This window comes from Eufriesea mexicana, unplaced genomic scaffold (genome assembly GCF_001483705.2).
Source record: "Eufriesea mexicana isolate 0111107269 unplaced genomic scaffold, ASM148370v2 scaffold1653, whole genome shotgun sequence".
Taxonomy (NCBI): domain Eukaryota; kingdom Metazoa; phylum Arthropoda; class Insecta; order Hymenoptera; family Apidae; genus Eufriesea; species Eufriesea mexicana.
The window spans coordinates 2,551,357-2,571,533 of NW_016909884.1; the positions used below are offsets into that span (position 1 = coordinate 2,551,357).

Consider the following 20,177-nt stretch of genomic DNA (forward strand, 5'->3'; position numbering starts at 1 on the left):
TATTGTCAATAAAGGTGATCATAATGCTCATTTATAAAATTTTGTAACTAATATATATATATATATTATGTATTACTATATATTATAATTTTATTATTAATTTTATAATTATTTTTATTAATTTATAACGTTTTTGCTGATTTACTATATATTATAATTTTATTATTAATTTTATAATTATTTTTATTAATTTATAACGTTTTTGCTGTGGAAATTAAGCATTTATTAATTTGTCATTTTCGTAAGAGGAACGTATTTGTATTTGCTTCATTGATATTAGTAAATATAAGAAACGTTGTTTGATATTCCACATCAATACTTCTTTAGCATATGGCTATTTCAAAGACGCAGCATTTTCCCGCGAGAAAAATGCACAGATTGCCTAGTGTCCGTTATCTTCAGTTCCGCGCCAAACGAACATACCGGTAACAAATAGTGGAATAATTTTGTACGACAAAGTGAAATATTAAAGATTTCCACAAAACGTTTCGTAAAGTAGTGATATCGCTGATTGAAGTTTTAATTGCTACAACTGAGGAAATATATATATATAAGAACTATAACACGACGTTTCGGGTATAAGTTCGCGAAATTCCAGTTGTAGGTTACGTTTGTAACATTATTGCAATATTTACGAATAAGATACAGTGAAAGTTTAAGAAATTGTGAGAAATTTACGAAGTTCAGGATTACTAACTGTGAAAATTTCTTCGGTGCTAATATATTACGTGTAAAAAATAATGATTTGACATAGTGAAAATCGTATAACGATACATGCGTGAAATGAAGCAGTGTGAGTGCGGATCGTGTAATACTATCGCACAGTCCCCAACCGTCCACTGTAGTAGATTCTAGATCTTGATTGTCCAGTAATATATTTGAACATTTTTACTTCGAATAGGCAGCTTGTTAACAGTTTTTTCAATTTTTCTTCAATCTTGACGTTCAATTGCGAAGTAGCTATGTATTATTGCTTATACATTCTAAACGTCGATTGTGGATTAAGATACTTCATTACTCCTGCGTAGAATAGATTATTCTCCAATTAGTAGGGCAATTATTTTACGATTGAAGGAGCATACATGAATCGAAGTGACAGAAAAGCAAGTGCCCGTGAAATCGTTCTACACAGTTTACTTTTCTCCCTTATATTTCACAAGTTAGGCTTTTCGGTTAGGTTTTTTCGGAATAACAGCATAGAGAGAATTCTTCTTCAAAGGGATTGATGATTTTTTTGCGGTTTCGAGCATGCGTTTTCGAAAAATAGTGGGGAAAGTATTCGCGGCTGTCAGATCGTGCTGCGCAATTGAATTTTTTGGATTCTATCTTCGAAATTAGGCTTTTGGATTCGGATTTTTTCATCTAACAGTGTAGAGCAGAATTTTCTCTAATGGCATTGATTACTTTTTTTCTGTTTCGTGCGTGCGTTTTCCGAAAATAGTGCCGAATGTGTCAGTGGCTCTTAGATCGTACTGCGCAATTGACTTTTTTGGATTAGATCTTCGAAATTAGTCATTTGGATTCGGATTTTTTCGGCTAACAGTGTAGAGTAGAATTATCTCTAATGGGATTGATTACTTTTTTCCAGTTTTGTGCTTGCGTTTTCCGAAAATAGTGCCGAATGTGTCAGTGGCAATGAAATCGTGCTGCGCAATTGTCTTTTTTGGATTCGATCTTCGAAATTAGGCTTTTGGATTCGGATTTTTTCGGCTAACAGTGTAGAGTAGAATTTTCTCTATCGGGATTGATTACTTTTTCTCTGTTTCGAGCGTGCGTTTTCCAAAAATAGTGCCGAATGTGTCAGTGGGTGTGAACTCGTGCTGCGCAATTGACTTTTTTGGATTCGATCTTCGAAATTAGGCCTTTGGATTCGGATTTTTTCGGCTAACAGTGTAGAGCAGAATTTTCTCTAATGGGATTGATTACTTTTTTTCTGTTTCGTGCGTGCGTTTTCCGAAAATAGTGCCGAATGTGTCAGTGGCTCTTAGATCGTACTGCGCAATTGAATTTTTTGGATTAGATCTTCGAAATTAGTCATTTGGATTCGGATTTTTTCGGCTAACAGTGTAGGGCAGAATTTTCTCTAATGGGATTGATTACTTTTTTTCTGTTTCGTGCGTGCGTTTTCCAAAAATAGTGCCGAATGTGTCAGTGGCTCTTAGATCGTACTGCGCAATTGAATTTTTTGGATTAGATCTTCGAAATTAGTCATTTGGATTCGGATTTTTTCGGCTAACAGTGTAGGGCAGAATTTTCTCTAATGGGATTGATTACTTTTTTTCTGTTTCGTGCGTGCGTTTTCCGAAAATAGTGCCGAATGTGTTAGTGGCAGTCCGATCGTGCTGCGCAATTAACTTTTTTGGATTCGATCTTCAAAATTCGGCTTTTAACTCCGGTTTTTTTCATTTATCCGCGTAGAGTGAAATCTTCCTTAACGGGACTGGATATTTTTTTTCGGTTTCAAACGTGCGTTTTCGAAAAATAGTGCGGAATGTGTCAGTGGCTGTGAAATCGTGCCGCGTAATAGACCTTTTTGGCTTCTATTTCCGAAATTAGGCTTTTTGATTAAGTTTGTTGTGTATATCAGTATAAAGTGGAATTTTCTCTAACGGGATTGTATACTTTTTTTCAGTTTGTTTCAGATTACGTTCCTGTGGTCGCGGTTTAATTGCTATGGCTAATGCTGGAGAAGATGACAATGGTTCATAATTCTTCTTTACTCTTGGTTTTCAATTAGATTTGCCAAATAAACATACAATCTTTGATCAGGTTACTGGCGAAACTATATATGACATGCTTGAACTTGAAGAAGCACTTGTAGATGAGGTAAATTTAATGTTTATAAAAAAATATATCAAGAATTAATATAAATATAATATTTCTTATTTTTTGTAGAATGATAGTCCAGTTTATCCTTCGTGACTGATAAAAATTGTAATATTGAACAATCCATTTTCTGATATTCCACCAAGGATAATAGTACAGGAAAGTAAAGGAGTAAAGGACAGTTTAAAAACTAAAACAGAATGGGTAAAGTAAAAATCATATATGTTCGTAGCATTTATCTATGATAGTATTATTTTTTGTAATGAAAAATTTTGTTACAGAAATTTCAATCTTTTATCATTTGGTAAAAAAGCAGAGGAAGATGAAGAAGAATCTGTGATATTAAATAAAAAGTCTAGTGGTAAGGGCAAATCAGCTCATGATCATTTAACTGATCCAAAATTAAGCTCATAACCAGCTGTCGAACCTCCTGGACCTCCAAATAAAAAAAGGAAAGAAGACCGTATTAGCGATTGGGAATTATTGGGGAATAATTGGGAAATTAACAAATTGTGCAATTTCTGCGATTAATTTGTGGACTTTTATAACTGTATTGCATAGCTGGCTCCTTGCGCAACATTCTTATACAATTTCTGCACATAATTTAACGCCAATTAGTTTGTTATTTTTATTTTTTACTTGACGACGTATGTGATTCGCTAACAATGATCAGCGCGATGATCCGATAAAATAATTAATTATGAACAAAATTAGAAGTAAAATGAGAACAAAAATCATATGAGAATGTTCCCAAGAAAAATTACTTTTATAATGTGTGCATGTAATTTATAAATTAATTACATAGAAGATTTTAATTAGTGAAAAACCAATAGTATTATTGGCATCAGTTCGAACACTCCGAGTAATAATTACACGTAACTATACTATTACATGTAAGTTATAATACTTATCGTTAATAACAAATTATTAATTTTAATAACAAATTGTTCATAACATAAATTTATAATAAAAGTGAAAAAATTAACAAATTATTGCCTACTACTTAAACAAACGACGTATTTGTGTTAGAATATATTCGAAACTTGCAAGAAGTCAAGAAATTAATAAATTTATTGTTAATAACAAATTGCTCGCAATGTATATTTATAATAAAAGTGAAAAAATTAACAAATTATTGCCTACTACTTAAACAAACGACGTATTTGTGTTAGAATATATTCGAAACTTGCAAGAAGTCAAGAAATTAATAAATTTATTGTTAATAACAAATTAAAATTGATAATAACAAATATTTTGCAACGTATATTAACGATAAAAGTCAAAAAAATTAATAAATTATTAGCTCCTACTTAAACAAACAACATATTCTTGTTAAAATGGATCCATAACTTATAAAGTTGATAAATCATTAAATTTATTGCTAATAACAAATTAAAATTGTTGATAACAAATAGTTTGCAAAGTATATTAACGATAAAAATCAAAAAAGTTAGTAAATTATTAATTATTACAGCGAAAAAGTAACTTTTAAAGGAATCGGTAAAGTTCGGAAATTTTCGCCGATCTTCGGCCGGCCGCCGCTATATAAGGGGCCCACGTGAAGGCTCGAGCCAGTTGTCGGTTCGACTTCGGGAGGTTGGGGTTAATATTCTTTCTTTTTGTTTCAGGTCTTAATTATCTTTCTTCTTTCAGATTCTATTTCTTTTATTCTACATTTCATTGTTTATGCATTCAAGTGTTTTGTACAATATGTGAATGCTTCGTCGTTGGTTTATTTGTATATCATCGTTGGCTAGATCAATGGCTATTCAGTGGCCATTGTCCACTTTCTTAAATAATTTAACAATAATTTCTTTTTTCAGGTTCTAATTATTTTTCTTCTTGCAGATTTTATTTCTTTCATTCTATTTGTCTCTTTGTTTCAGCATTCGAGTATTTCGTACAATATTCGAATGCTTCGTCGTTGGTTTATTTGTATTGTATATCATCGTTGGCTAGATCAATGGCTATTCAGTGGCCATTGTCCACTCTCTTAAATAATTTAACAATAATTTCTTCTTGCAGATTTTATTTTTTTCATTCTATGTGTCTTTGTTTCAGCATTCGAGTATTTCGTATAATATTCGAATGCTTCGTCGTTGGTTTACTTATGTCTCATCGTTGGCTAAATCTTTCCTTTCACAAATTTTACGACTTCCGTTCGATTTGTTTTCGTTAGAGCGTTCGAGTATTTCGTATAATACTCGAGCGCTTCCTCGTTGGTATGTTTATATCTCACCGTTGGAATGTTTCTGTCTCGTAGTTATGTTGCTCAGGTCTCGTCGTTGGCTTGCTCGTTCCATTTGGTTATTATCCTTGATGGTTTCCTCGTACTAATCCCTTTCCTTTCAGCTACATATTAACAATAATATATTCTGTTTTAGCTTTTAGGTTTCTCAAGATTCTGTTTGCGACACATCAATGAACGATGCGTGCGTTTACTTTTAAGTAATCATAAGATAGATCCATAGACTAAGTATCATGTGCGCGCTATCTGTACAAAGGTAAGCTACCTAATTTGGAGCGAAATTTATAAATTCTCTATCATTTTCTTATCCCCCTCGTTTAGCAAATAGAACATAATTGTTCTCGCGATAATCGCGATCGTTCGTAAGTACCGACTAGCCTACGCGACGTGCTCTCGTGTACTCGATAAGTACATGCTTCGTAAGTCATCCTCACGACTCGTCTCCGACACTCATTTCCAGTCACTGTCAATCTCGTCATGCATCGGGTTCCAGGGTGACCCCCTCGGATCAGTGCGTCTTCTGACCTCGACGGGGCGGTCCGCTGCCTAAGTCGTACGCGACTTGGGCTCGGGCACATGCTGGCTGACGGACTAGTACCATCTACGGTTAGACCACAGGGATGATTAAGTTCTACCCCGTGTGGCTGGGATGCGAAGTGTCTGTCTTGGCCGGCAACCGCCCAGCAGGGCCCTCGCGTTGACACTAGAAGTTTCATTGGTTCAGGGACTATCCTTGGTCCACGTGTAAGTCTTGGCGAGTGCGACAGTGACTGGAATTGAGCTAGGCCCGATCGGGAGGGTGCCGAGGTATGAAGTTATCTCTGTACACGGGAGTACATCGCCTAGGCTAGTCGGTCTTTCGAATAATCGCGAACTCGTTCGGGCGCGTCGCGATTTTCTATTAGCTCGCGTGTTTGATATTTCATTCCCTATTTTTATGGGAACTTGAAAATATCTTAGCGTTGCGACAGTAGAGTTTCAGTATACCGAACCGAAACCCCTTTTGTAAGACACGAAATATAATAAAGTGTCAGTAGAGTAATTTTAACTTAATTCGCTCCAAGTTAGATTAGGGTACCTTTGATACAGGTAGCGCCAGCAGGCTGCGCCACTAGAGCGCATGTCGGGTCTCGATGCGTAGCCACCTCCACGCGGTGAGACCTGGTAATTGGTATCGTTTCCAAAGAATAATTTTTGGAAAACGATACCAAGCTAAGAGCTACGCACAAAGTTTAGGATATTTCCGATTTCTTGTAAATTTTCAATGTTCCCTTTGGAATTTGCAAATAGAAAGTGGGCAATATCTGTTTAAATGATATTTAAATGAAGAGGACTTAAGGTAACAAGGAGAGTGCAAGTCCTTCGATTTAGTTGAAACTTTGCAGTTTTGTAGATATCGTCATGCAATTTAAGAAAATATATCATTATACCGTAATTACTCAATAGTTTTTGAAATATTTGCGATTAAAGTTTTATTACTATTTAATTATACACTTTCTTTCCAATATGTTTCAAGTTGAGTTGTAGCGAAACTGGGACGAGCGAGAATTGATATGGTGGAGAACCGGCGTTCGATTCCGGTCCCTATAGGTTTTTGATAGTTTTTTCAATATACTTTTTATTTTGTATTCATTTTTCATGGTAAATAAACAATTGTAATTAAAATTTCTTAATAAAAAAGATTATTTTTTACGCTTTCTTATGCTAATATATATTTATTACAAAATAATAAGAATATAATGCGAGAAAAATACTTTTCTATAGCAATCTTATTTACTACAGGAAATACAAAACGTATCCCTCATGTAAGTATTAATTATTAAATTAAACAGCCTATAAGAATGTTGCCTATAATTCCAGCTTTGTTGTGCAGCTATAAATGTTCATGAATTAATTACAAAAACTTGGGAATTTATTAATTTTCTACTGCCGAATAAATAAAAAATTTTACCGCCTGCGATCAGCGCCATCTATGATTTGGGCTCAAAAATCAAGAAAGTGATAGGAATATAGAATAGGCAAGGAGGTCGTCGATGAGCTGGTCACGTGGTAGATAAGGACAGAGTGGGGATAGAAAAGGATAGAATGGCCCCGGCAGTGAAAACTTATTAATTACTCAATTTCAGTAAACAATTTGTGAACTTTTAGAATTTCTTTGCAAAGCTGGAACTTCTGGCTACATTCTTATATAATTTTCGTAAAGAATTTAACTCTAAATTGTTAGTTATTAATTTTTGTTTGATAGCGTCTATGATTTCGTAACGGCGGCCATCACGATCTTCCGTGAAAATATTTAATACTAAACTAAACTAGAATCAAAATGTGATCTAAAGTTATATGAGAAGATTCGCAAGAACATTGCTTTTATAATGAGTGCATAAAGTTTCATAAATTAATTGCGTAAAGGATAGTAATTAATGAAAAATCAATGGCGTCTTCGATAATCTTCGACAACAATTCAAACACTGCGCAGAACAATTATTAATAATTAATTAATTAGGTACAAATTTATATCGAAAAATATATGTGAAAGATCGTGAAGGATCTGGTTTTACGATGCAGTTATAAAAGTTCATAAATTAATCACAGATATTGAGTAATTAGTGAATTTTCCATTGCCGATTTGATTTATTAAAATATATTCGGAGCACATAACCAGAGTTAGTAAACAATTTAGAGTTAAATTCTTTACGAAAATTATATAAGAATGTAGCCAGAAGTTCCAGCTTTGCAAAGAAATTCTAAAAGTTCACAAATTGTTTACTGAAATTGAGTAATTAATAAGTTTTCACTGCCGGGGCCATTCTATCCTTTTCTATCCCCACTCTGTCCTTATCTACCACGTGACCAGCTCATCGACGACCTCCTTGCCTATTCTATATTCCTATCACTTTCTTGATTTTTGAGCCCAAATCATAGATGGCGCTGATAGCAGGCGGTAAAATTTTTTATTTATTCGGCAGTAGAAAATTAATAAATTCCCAAGTTTTTGTAATTAATTCATGAACATTTATAGCTGCACAGCAAAGTTGAAATTATAGGCAACATTCTTATAGGCTGTTTAATTTAATAATTAATACTTACATGAGGGATATGTTTTGTATTTCCTGTAGTAAATAAGATTGCTATAGAAAAGCATTTTTCTCGCATTATATTGTTATTATTTTGTAATAAATATATACTAGCATACGAAAGCGTAAAAAATAATCTTTTTTATTAAGAAATTTTATTTATAATTGCGTATTTACAATGTTTTCATAGGCGAAAAATAAATACAAAATAAAAAATATATTGAAAAAAAAATTATAAAAACTCTCGACGGGAATCGAACCCTAGTTCTCCAATATATCAATTCTCGATCGTTACCGTTACGCTACAACTTAACTTTAAACAAACTGGAAATAAATGTATAATAGGGAAGTAATAAAATTGTATTCGCAAATATCTCAAAAACTATTGAGTATTTCCAGCTATAATGATATATTTTCTTAAACTGCATGACAATATCTACAAAGCTGCAAAATTTCAACTAAATCGGTGACCCGAAGGACTTGCACCCTCCTTGTAAGTAAGGAATGGAATGCAGGTAAGTGAAGGTAAGTAAGCAAGGTAAGTATAAGGTAAGTAAAATAATTAAAATGTCCTGAAAAGCAAGAAAATTATTGTCCAGAGAATTCTTGGAAATGTCATTTCTTGGAACTGTCGCGGCGAGCGACCTCCTTTCATGTTATGTTCTCCTGATACAAAATCGTGAAATTGGCCAGAAACATTTCCTTGAAGCGGCAAAAGTATTGTCCGAGAAATCTTGGAAATGACGAAATTTCTTGGAACTGTCTCTGTGAGCGACCTCCTGTCATATTATGTTCTCCTAATACAAAACTGCAAAATCGGCCGAAAATTTTACGACGAGGCGGCAAAAGTATTGTCCCAGAGGCGGCAAAAGTATTGTCCCAGAGGCGGCAAAAGTATTGTCCCAGAGGCGGCAAAATTATTGTCCCCAGAGGCGGCAAAAGTATTGTCCCCAGAGGCAGCAAAAGTATTGCCCACGAGGCGGCAAAGGTATTGTCCGGAGAATTCTTAGAAATGACGTCATTTCTTGGAACAGTCTCGGCAAACGACCTACTGTTTTATTATGTTCTCCTGATACAAAATCGCGAAATCGACCGAAATTTTTCGGCGAGGCTGCAAAAGCATTGTCCGGAGAATTCTTGGAAATGACGTCATTTCTTGGAACAGTCTCGGCAAACGACCTCCTGTTATATTATGTTCTCCTGATACAAACTCGCGAAATCGACCGAAATTTTTTAACGAGGCTGCAAAAGTATTGTTCAGGGAATTTTTGGAACCGTCTCAGCGAACGACCTCCTTTCATCTTATGTATTCCTAATAGAAAATCGCGAAATCGGTCAAACATTTCTCGCCGAGGCTGCAAAAGTATTGTCCAGGGAATTCTTAGAAATGACATCATTTCTTGGAACTGTCTCGGCGAACGACCTCCTTTCATCTTATGTATTTCTAATACAAATTCGTGAAATCTGCCAAAATTCTTCGGTGAGGCTGCAAAAGTATTGTCCAGGAATTCTTGGAAACGTCTTATTTTCGGATAAATATTTTCCAACGACAAGTTAACTCGTCGTCCTCGATTAAAGGGTGGAGGAATAAATTAAGGATTAACCCTTTGACTATGTGGGTGCCTAATGGTGCTCAGAAATCTTGCGCTTGTGATACTGTAGGCGCCTAATGCCGCTCAAAAGTTTTGTTTGCTACTAAATTTTAAGTACGTACAGTAACAATTTAATGCAGAATACAAAGAAATAAATAATGCTGTTTTAATACAGCAGAATATAATGTTTGCATTATTATTTAAATATACGATAATTTCTCAGACATGAACATCTGACGAAAAATTTCACCGTTCTTAGTGTACATCGCAAATGGATTCCTATGGTACAACTGATGCGTTTTAAAGTCTGCCGTAGTCAAAGGATTAATCAGGCTTCGTTAAGGCTTTTATAGCGTTGTCTTTTTTAGTCCAAGTTGCAGGATCTGGCCGGTGCAAACGTAGATGAGGTCCTCGGATGAGGGAAACGGAACAACACCGAATAAACGATAGGTATGGTTCATGGTTGCGGGAACAAAGCCGTGTCCAACGCAGACAGGACCTCGGGTCGATGAAGCAATTAAAATCCGGATCTTGACCGTGCACAGGCAATCGAAGTGATATTCGATTAACGGGTATAATATCCGGGAAACCGGCCAGGGAGTGGCGAAAATGAAACACGTGTGGAGGAGGACCAGCAATTTTCGGCAATCCGATGGAAACTCGATTTCACGTCGAATCCTCTGAAGGAAATTCAGGATCGAGCAGATTACACGAAGGGGTCTAAACGAATTTCTATGCGAAATCTACACAGTGTTTTCCAAAGCAGAGATTCTCGATTTATTTTACTTTCGAAGAAACCGGGTTTTATTTATTCGTCTGTTTGAAGTAGTTTCTAGATCAAAGACGAAGATTTATTAAGAGTATCTTAGTCATTTCGTTTATCGCTTTATTTATTTTCTTCTTGGAAGCAGTTCTTAACCTAAAGGCGAAGTTTCACTGGAACTATTTTTAATTTCCCCTAGAAATGATTTAGTTACTTCTTCACCGTTTTATCGCCTTATTTATGTATTCTTTTCGCTTTTTATTGAAAGCCGAAGCTTTTCGAATACTTTTTCGAATATTTATTAAAAATATTCTAGTAACTTGATAATAAGGTTTTGAAGCTTTCTCCCATGACAGTCAGAATTTCACCTGTGCGTGGAAATCGAGTAATATTCCAAGATGAAATTCTCCATGAATCACCATTCATGCGTGTGGACACACGTGCGTAACATATAGAGTGGTAATTACCCGGTGAAAAATTACGAGTGTAGTTACGTAATCCTGTCAGCAGTTTGTCCTTAAATACTAGGAAATTGGCACAATACCGTTTCGACCAATCGTTACGTAAGGCACGCTCGAAAAAGGGCGGGAAGTCGAGTTCAAACCAAACGACAAAAATAACCTCCGTTAAAAGAAAACGATATTACTCGAAAAATCTTCGTTCGGTCAAATGCAATTTCAATTTTTAAAAACACGAGCTACTTCAATTAATCTATCGACATTTATTTTCAAGAAAATAAAATAAAAATAAAAGTAAAAACAAAAAAGAAACAGGAAAAATAAAAAAAAGAAAAAAAGATTAAAATAAAAAGTACGTTTATTGCAATTTTCAAATACATATTGTGAAAGCAGATTTGTAAAACATTTTAGCGTCAAAGACAAAGTTCATTGCAAAAAGGAAGGAAAGAAACGATTCAACGTGATGGTACAAAACAAAGACCCGCTCACTTCCACTTCCGCCAACAACCTCACTCGGTCGATCCCTATCTCTCTCTAGTCATCGTCCTTAACGCATCGTGTATCTCTCTTTCTCTCTCTTCCGCATGGTTACGTATATATTTCAACCGTAATCGACGAGGAAGATGGCGTCATTGCGCGGTGTTCCCCCTTTCTAGTACGAATAGATCGCGTAAAAGGTGTTTAAAGCAATGACTGTAATCTTCTCGTGTTGTCATTGAATAATCCTCCCCTCCACTCGCAACTGATCGCCTCGTATCTTCCGCGCGATTCGGAGTTGACATACAAGAAAGTTCAACTACGAGGCACGTCAATTGATAGGTCTTCTTAGAAAATTATTAAACATGTTTCGAATAACACGTGTGTTATTATTATATAAACGATAATAATAATAAGTACATTCATAATTACAAACACTGTTACAGATATTAAATTAAACGGTAGTTACATGGTAAAAATTTAAATAATATTTGAAGTCTATTATTATTAAAAAGTAATAGTAAAAGTTCATTATTAGAAGTTTAGGTAATACTAAAGTGTTATATAAAGTATTATATAAAAATCTGGGGAATAATGGAAGTTTATTATTAAAGTGTTGGAGATTATTACCAATTTGTTATTGAAAGTTTGCTATAAAAGGTTTAATAAAAAGTTACTCGACCATTTTAACTTGTTAATTGATCGATCTCAGACACTTGCTCATCTTCCAAGCATAGTGATTTGTTTTTCTCGTGGATCAGTATTTTTCAATGCCTCGCTGCATTCCTATTAGATACTGGTGGTGATTTACACTTGTTAGACTCGGTCTAATAGATGATGATATTTTTTCACAAATTGCTCTATCAGAGGGAGCTTCCGGTTCAAGAGTGACTCAGTTAACAAGCTGATGATCAACAAGATAATTCCAACTGACCTTTCGATGATTCCTTGCGAGTTTATTAAAAAGAAAACGTTAGCTCGAGATAAGATAAGAAAAGATAAAGAAAATAGCAACCGATTCGTTCAAGCAAATATCCACTAGTAAAATAAAACTAGAACGAGATATCAGAACACTGTAGCTGTTTCAATTTTCTTATATATAAACCATCATCGATTGGAGCAATTAGCTAATTACAAAGATATTCGAAAATTCAAATACTTAGATATTTGAACATTCGAAACGGCAAACAATCCGAGCAAATGGTTCCCAGGAAATCAGCTCCATTAAAATCCTCGAGTGACCCAATCCTAGTCCAGTTTCCTCCAATTACACGAACCACTTTAACAGGAAACTTTAACCCACCGCACGCTACTTGGATAAACGAAATTCTCCCTAGTATCTACCATACTCGTCAACCCACCATTCAACCTATCCGAATCCCAATGTTTAAAGGCAATTATCTTCGATGAAAGGCAATTCAAACACCTTGCTATCCCCAAGATCGCACCAAGTCACTGATCATCGTCATAAAAGTTTATCAGAATAAAAAATAGAGGATTTGTAAGAGGTTCCTAGAGTACATCAACGTCTGCGACGTATGAAATAAATAACGTCAATAAGATCCGCGATAGAAAGTAGCTCTTGACCGTGATAATCGGCGAGAAATGACCGCGAACAGCAAAAGCGGCTCGTGGCAGTGGCGGGTATAAGGTCTCGGGAAGTCCCGAAAGCGGCGAGGCCGATTGGCCGACAAGGAACCCCGGTTCGTGCCTCGTGCCATGCCAGCCATTATTACAGCGCAACTGCGCTGTTGCTGCTGCTGTCTCGATCGACCACTCGACAAACGAACAACCACTTGATTCCACGGTGATTCAATGCTACGCTATTGTCTTTCGACGATATTTATTCCTGTTCATAGTGCTCCCTCAGTATCTATCGTTTAAAGTGGCAATTCATTCATCTTCTACGATTTCTTCACGATTTTTACCTGTGTCGTTTTGGAGTAAGAAAGCAAGTTAGTGGAAGAAGTGTGACATTTCTGGTTTTGAGGATATCAGTGGATATTATTGGATATCAGTGGTGCTTAAGAAGGTTGACGATGTGGAGTTTGAAGATGCCCGAAAATTTGTGCTAGAAGAAAATTAAGTATTGTTATTGACCACTGGGGTGTTAGAGTATGCAATCAGTGACAAGAATGTGCAACGCGAAGGAAAATTGAAGATTCGTGAAGATCAAGGTGAGTCCTGAACTCGAGTTCGAGACTCGAAGCTGATTACGTATTTCTCCGTTAATTGCAAGAAAGAAACTTATCTGTCGAGTGTATAAAAACCTCTGCTCTAATATTTACATTATCGTTTCACGCGAGAGATCCTACCACACTGGTCTCCATTTACAGTTTTCTGTCACACTTGTTACCACAACTGACCATTACTGACCTGAATATTTTATATTTTCTAGAATTCCAACGAGATAAAATTCGAAGATACCTTGAAGACGAGAAGAGAAGCTACTTTCATCCAAAATCCAAGTCTTATCGTCACGATTTATCGAAATCAACGGAGAATAAGTCTCTAGAAATCCATATAATATCCGAATATCATTGCAACCACTGCACCAAAACACATGACCCACCGAATATCAACTCGTCCACAAAGGAACTTGAAGATCACAAGTACTCACCTCATCGAACCGCAGAATCAGGCTGTTAAACCTAACGATCCTCCTCGAGAACTTTGAAGGTAGCAACGACACCAGGTTCATCTAAGCGATTATCTATCCGAATCGATGACTGAGAAACAAATCAGCCTGTGAAAACGACGAAACCACTCGCGATTAACGACTCTACTCGTCAAATGAGTAACAACAACTCCGGGAAATCGATCTCGTCGTGTTGCATAAGACACTCCTCGCAGTTTCGATTTACAGAAACAGCTCTACGATTACACAGGTATCGACTGAAAAATAGATCGTGAAAATAGGTGATCATCGCTTGAAAAACATGGTGGTGAAGGAGGCATCGATCAGAAAAATAGCTGGGGACGGTCTGTACGTGAATCTCCATTCGAACGACCAGGTTCTGGAGATCACTGGTGACGGATGTGACATCACGATGTCGAAGAACTGTGGTAGCGTAAAGATCATAGGGGATGGTTGTCGACTGAAGATAAATCAGAACATGGGTGACGTGGAATACATGGGAGATGGTGGCCAGGTCCTTCTGGGTCCAAAGTCAGTTAAGGATAAAGTGAAGTACACCGGTGATGGCGGTAGGATTAAATTCGATGTGGAGTTAAGGATAAGAGACAGGAAGTCCAAGAGAGTTTCAAGACCAGAGACTGAGAAGGAGATGAACGAAGAAAAGAAGGGCACTGAGAGGGATAAGAATGAGTTGAAAAAGGTAGAGAAGGTGGAGAAGGTGGAAAATGTGGAAAATAAGGAAGATGTGGAGAAGGTGGAGAAAGCAAAGACTTCGTCTAACACCAAAAAAGAGGTAAAACGAGGTGAGCCTGAGTGCAAGGAGCAGGAAGAGAAGGAGGAGAAGAAAGAGAAAAAGGAGAAAAAGGAAAAGAAGGGTTGGTCCACGAAGACAAGAATTGTTACGACTTTGGAGTACGATGAGAAGACAGTAAAGAAATGGTTTGCGAAACCGGAAAAAGTAATCAGGACAATGGATGGAACTACATTTGTGAAAATTGTGCCGAAGCAGACGAAAACGAAGATTATAGTGAAATAAAGAAGAAACGCAGAAAATGATAGAAATCTGTAGCCTACAATCTAACTCAAAATCGTGAAATATAGATTTTAATAGTTAGATAATGTGCGAGAAAAATTGGGAAAAAATGGAATTAGTACCTCGAGATTTAAGTTTGGTAAGCAAAAGTTCCTACGCACAAATAGATGGAAATTGCGAAACACGAGTTTCTAAGGAGAATTGTTTGATCGTGAATCGAATGTTTCGATAAGAGTGAGTCAGATGATTAAAGGAGCCCCTTCGACGATTCTTTGAAAAAGAATTTCTTGAAGGAATCGAAGATACCAACAGTTGAGTGAAGAAAAATAATTAAAGAAAATTATCTATTATTCAAAACTAGGTAGAAGGTGAGCGGGAGGAATGCCTATTCGATTGGTCATAATATAACAGGTCCATCTTCTTTAATACAGTTACACACGTATTTTCATTATTGGCAGAAAGTATCACACCTGCAAATGAGATAGAATGATAGAATGATTGGCCTAGAGAATCAGTATTAACTGTTTAACATGAGATAGTAAGATTGTTGAGAAAAACGAAATACTTGCCTGGCACTTGTGCTGTTTTTAGTTCTAATTTCTGAGTTCTACCCAAACTAACAGTGATATATTTTCCAATTTGCAGATATGAAAATTTTAATTAATAATGAAAATTTTTGTATCCTATTTTTGTAATGCTGCTGAAAAAATGTTGCTGTTACATTATAAAAAATTAGATGTTAGCATTCTTTTAGAGTACAAACTTCTGAATTCTTCACGGTAAATGCTCGTGTCACGCAAGAAATGCGGACGATGTTGTAATCGATCAATTTCTCCTTAGTTTTCGTTTTTCACCATGACAAAATAATACCCTTAAATCGAGGTAGAAAACCGATTAAATATTCGTCGACGAATAGGTCAGTGAAAAATAATTTAACTTGTGTTCCATAGAATCTAATTGTTTGAGTTCCTAAACACACAAAATTCGGTCTGTTAATAGCGTATTTATAGAGCATATAATTTTTTACCTGTGTAAGTGACAACTTAGAAAATTTTCATTTACCTATTTATATGTTAAAAATACGGGTACGTCTATGTAGCTAGTTAGCAATATCCTTGTGCATCGACAACAGTTCATTGACGTTCATTACGATAACAACGATAAACGTTCATGCAATATTTATAAGCAATCAGAAAACATCGGTGTGATTAATCGTCAGTATTTCAGCTGCTTCTTGTCTACTTATTGTTATTTTAGTCGTATAACACGTACGATAAGAATAAACACGCTCCACGTGCACGATAACAAATCTTGCAAAGTACTTGCTACAAAATATTTGTATAGCCGGTGAAAATGGTATTGTGCGCTCGTAAAATAACATTGAATATAGCAGGAGTCAGCAGTAACTGGCATTCAACTTGCCTGTGGCGCCACTGGCGTCATGGTGGTCATCGGTGATCGACGTGACTAGCTCTCGACCAACCAGTGGCGCCATGACGGTCATGGGTGACATATGACGTTTCAATATCCTTATTGTTATTACACTGATACAAGCTGCTGGATGCGTCATAAATGTAAAGCATATTTAAATAGATTTATAATGTTCCTAACTGTATACATATTACTTGTGCATATTGACATGTATTCTGGTGGCATAAGTTAGCTGTAAGAATTGTTGAATTATAGGTTATATATAATTCATTAGACATTCAAGTGTTAAATCCTGAACTCGAGCACAGAAATTTTAATTAAATAATAACAGATGTGAATAAGTTACGAACACGTACTTAACAGCTGTGAATGAATTACGAACACGTTCTTATCAAATCGATATATGTATGTTTCGTGTACGCTTAAGCATGTGTTAGTCACACGCGATAAAACGAAATTGGTGGGATATATTGTAGAATATTGTATTAAGAGTTATCTTAATATTTCAAGGTAGAATGAAAAGCATCCCACTGTGCGTGTATAAATACTGAGAAAGCTGTAACGCATAAATATGCTGTATATCATTATGCTTGAAGAATTAAGTGAGAACATCCATTGATCTAGCCGCGCATAGGACTGTACATACGCACCCAGGAACCCGTATCTTAAATGGCTCAATGAAAGACCATAGGAAAAAATAATTGAACTAATTCTAAGTTATCTGTATGTATGGATTCTGAGTATAATCCTGACTAATTCAGAACATTTTAGAACTTTTTAAATTTCTGTTTCAGGGTCACAAATTTTACGAGCGCACGATAATAGTTCCACAATATTAGTAATAGTAGTTAGTATTAATTATGCTAAATATTAGTTAGTAAAGAAAATTTTATCTCCATTTATTCGTACCTCATACTCGTGTACTACCTCGCCTATTTTTCTGACGTACTTATATTTATGAGCTTTTAACGAATTTAGAAATGGAGCAGTATTCTGTCAAATAAACTCGTACATATAGTGTAAACTGACCTCACAAGTGAGGTCAGTGAAAATAGGCCTGTCAAAAGTTGGATATCATTACACGTTACATGTAATCCAAGAATTTGGAACAGAAACGTCTGGACATTCTTTTGATTTGAAAACCTTTCTAGTCAAATATCTATCGCAATAAAAGAAATGTATGGATACCTGAATGATGATATGAATTTCAAAACGTTAAGAAAATTAATGGAAGAATCAGTATACATATAATTGGAAAAATGATTTCAAACTTTTGGCTAGTAGTATAATTTGGCCAGGATATGTGTAATTAATGGATGAAAAGAAGTATAAAGCATCGAATGCCCTATGTGCGTTATTTTAAATAAAGTATTTACGAAAGACTCGATTTTTTGTACATCAACCTTGAGCTTACTTATCGGACTCCACGTGTTTGCCTTATTATCTCTAACAAGGAACCTTTTATGGAACATTGAAGCAATATTTTGGTATAATACCAAACAGAAAGAAGAAATCTCATAGATTCTCATTATCAAAAACGATATAAAAAGGCAATATAAATAAATAAGAATAATATAAAAAAATAACAAAGGAATTTAGATTTTAAGAATTAAGAAGGAAAAGAAAAAGAATTTAGATTTTAGGAATTTAAGAAGGAAAAGGAAGAAAGCATTCGTAGCTTTTCCTGAGTAAAAATTAAACCACATAAAAGAGGTAACGAAGGAGCTTCAGAATCACGTGCAAATTAATCGATATTTTAATTAAAGAACGCTGGAGAATTCCCCCAGTGGGTATCGTTCGTAAAAATATCCACGGGAAGAAGTGGATACTTATTAATTAAACATGTACGCGATCCTTCGTATCGCGTGAGAATTCCGTGACTTTCGACCGGTTGATCCACGCACGGAAATAAAATCCGCGTAGGTGGCCATGCTCCATGGGAACGGTGCATGATCGATAGAGGCCGCGTGTCTGCGGTAAATCATCGCCAAACATTCGATATCCGCGAGCCCGTCGAGTGGCACGGTTCGTCCCGGGCATGCAATAACCGTCGAACATCTGCCGAAGGTTTCTCTGCTCAAAATGGGTCGCGACTTACTGGCGAAATTACGAATCGCACGCGAATATTCTTCGATCGATGCTGAGATAAATTTATTCGTACGTCGTGGTTTCAAAAGTTTGATTTATCGATGCTGATTAGAGGTACGATGCTGATTCACTGGTTCGATAAGAAGGTGGTATCGGTCTTCTGATTTTGGAAAGTAGAAGTTTACTGAACGGTACAACGGTACAACACGGTAGATAATTTATTAACTTAATGATCCATTGATTGAAAAACTCGTTAAGGTGTTAACCTACTAACAATAAGTGAATGGTTGGATGATTTGATTAACTTGGCAACTTAATAACTGAACAATTTGATTATCAATTATTGATTTACTAAATCAACGATTCTATAATTTAGTGACTTACTAATTTCTGATTTGGTGTCTCAATAACTTAATAATTTATTAACTTATTGATTTAACAATTCAATGACTTAATAGCATTCTCTGAATACTTAACTCACTGATTTAGTAACAAATTAGTTAGATAGTTTTGTAACTTACTGACTTATTAACTCGATAATTCATTAACCTAATAATTCACTGATCTTTTACTTCTTATTACTCAACAAACTTGTTGACTTGCTAACTTTTTATACATACTTAATAAACAAAAAATTTTTTTGTTTACTATGAAAACGACCAGCTAGTAGAAAGCGAGAATCATGAATGGGATCCTGAATTGAATCGGAGCTCTCTTCCTCAACCAAATGAAGGTAACAAAGGTTTCACCTTCGATATACAAATAGAGTATCAATGGAATCTACTGTACCAGCATTATTCCATAGAATTCATTGTACCGCAAACATTCTATGGAATCTATCGTATCCAATTTACGACTCTTGTCCAACATATTTTTCTATATTCTATATTTTTATCAGATGCAATGTGTTCAACTCCTAGGACCATGCTACTTCAATGATCGAAATCACAATGGTTCTCAAGCTGCAGGTGGTCTGCCTTCGAGTCGAGATATTTTATTCACGTCAGTTGTGTAATATTCTGGGTCAAAGAGATACCTCGATATCTTCAATTTTTCTAGTCCTTTTTACTTCTCGAAAATACCATGAAACGATATCACCCTGACCATCGACGTACCTACAAATAACATACAATGAAGAAGTGTATGAAAAGAAGCAATGATAACAAAAATTTTCGTTGATTAAACTGAATAAATGGACTCCTAAATTCTCGTCAGAAATGTAAGTGAAAGATATAAGTGGAAAATAGAACCCTGTAAACATGTAGACAAACCATTGGGGGATCCCCGATAAGATATCCCTAATCTACCATTTTATATATCGATTCAAACGTTTATTAACTAACGAAATTGAAAGTACAGTAATAGCTCCAATATTTGAGCACCTATTAGCCAAAAGTCTCAGCAGTCAAACGTTCCACTATTCAAGCAGGATATTCCTCATATCACTCTATAGTACAAAACTAATATTGTATGAGTTAATGTCTTCGGTATAATGATACCAAACATATGATACCATCTTTTAGAACGAAACCACAAATACCTCAAAGGATAG

The 20,177-nt window shown here is 35.5% G+C and overlaps 2 protein-coding genes across 3 annotated transcripts in view; one reads left to right on the forward strand and one right to left on the reverse strand.

The window, feature by feature from the left end:
- Positions 1 to 20,177, reverse strand: part of corn (microtubule-binding protein cornetto) — a 47,935-nt gene that overhangs the window by 8,694 nt on the left and 19,064 nt on the right. The gene's annotated exons all lie outside the window — the stretch shown is intronic.
- On the forward strand, positions 12,744 to 16,088 carry LOC108548926 (protein PXR1). Its single transcript, XM_017902062.1, has 2 exons — positions 12,744 to 13,612; positions 13,834 to 16,088. Exon 2 carries the CDS (start codon positions 14,375 to 14,377, stop codon positions 15,107 to 15,109), a length of 735 nt encoding a protein of 244 aa, XP_017757551.1. The 5' UTR covers positions 12,744 to 13,612; positions 13,834 to 14,374; the 3' UTR covers positions 15,110 to 16,088.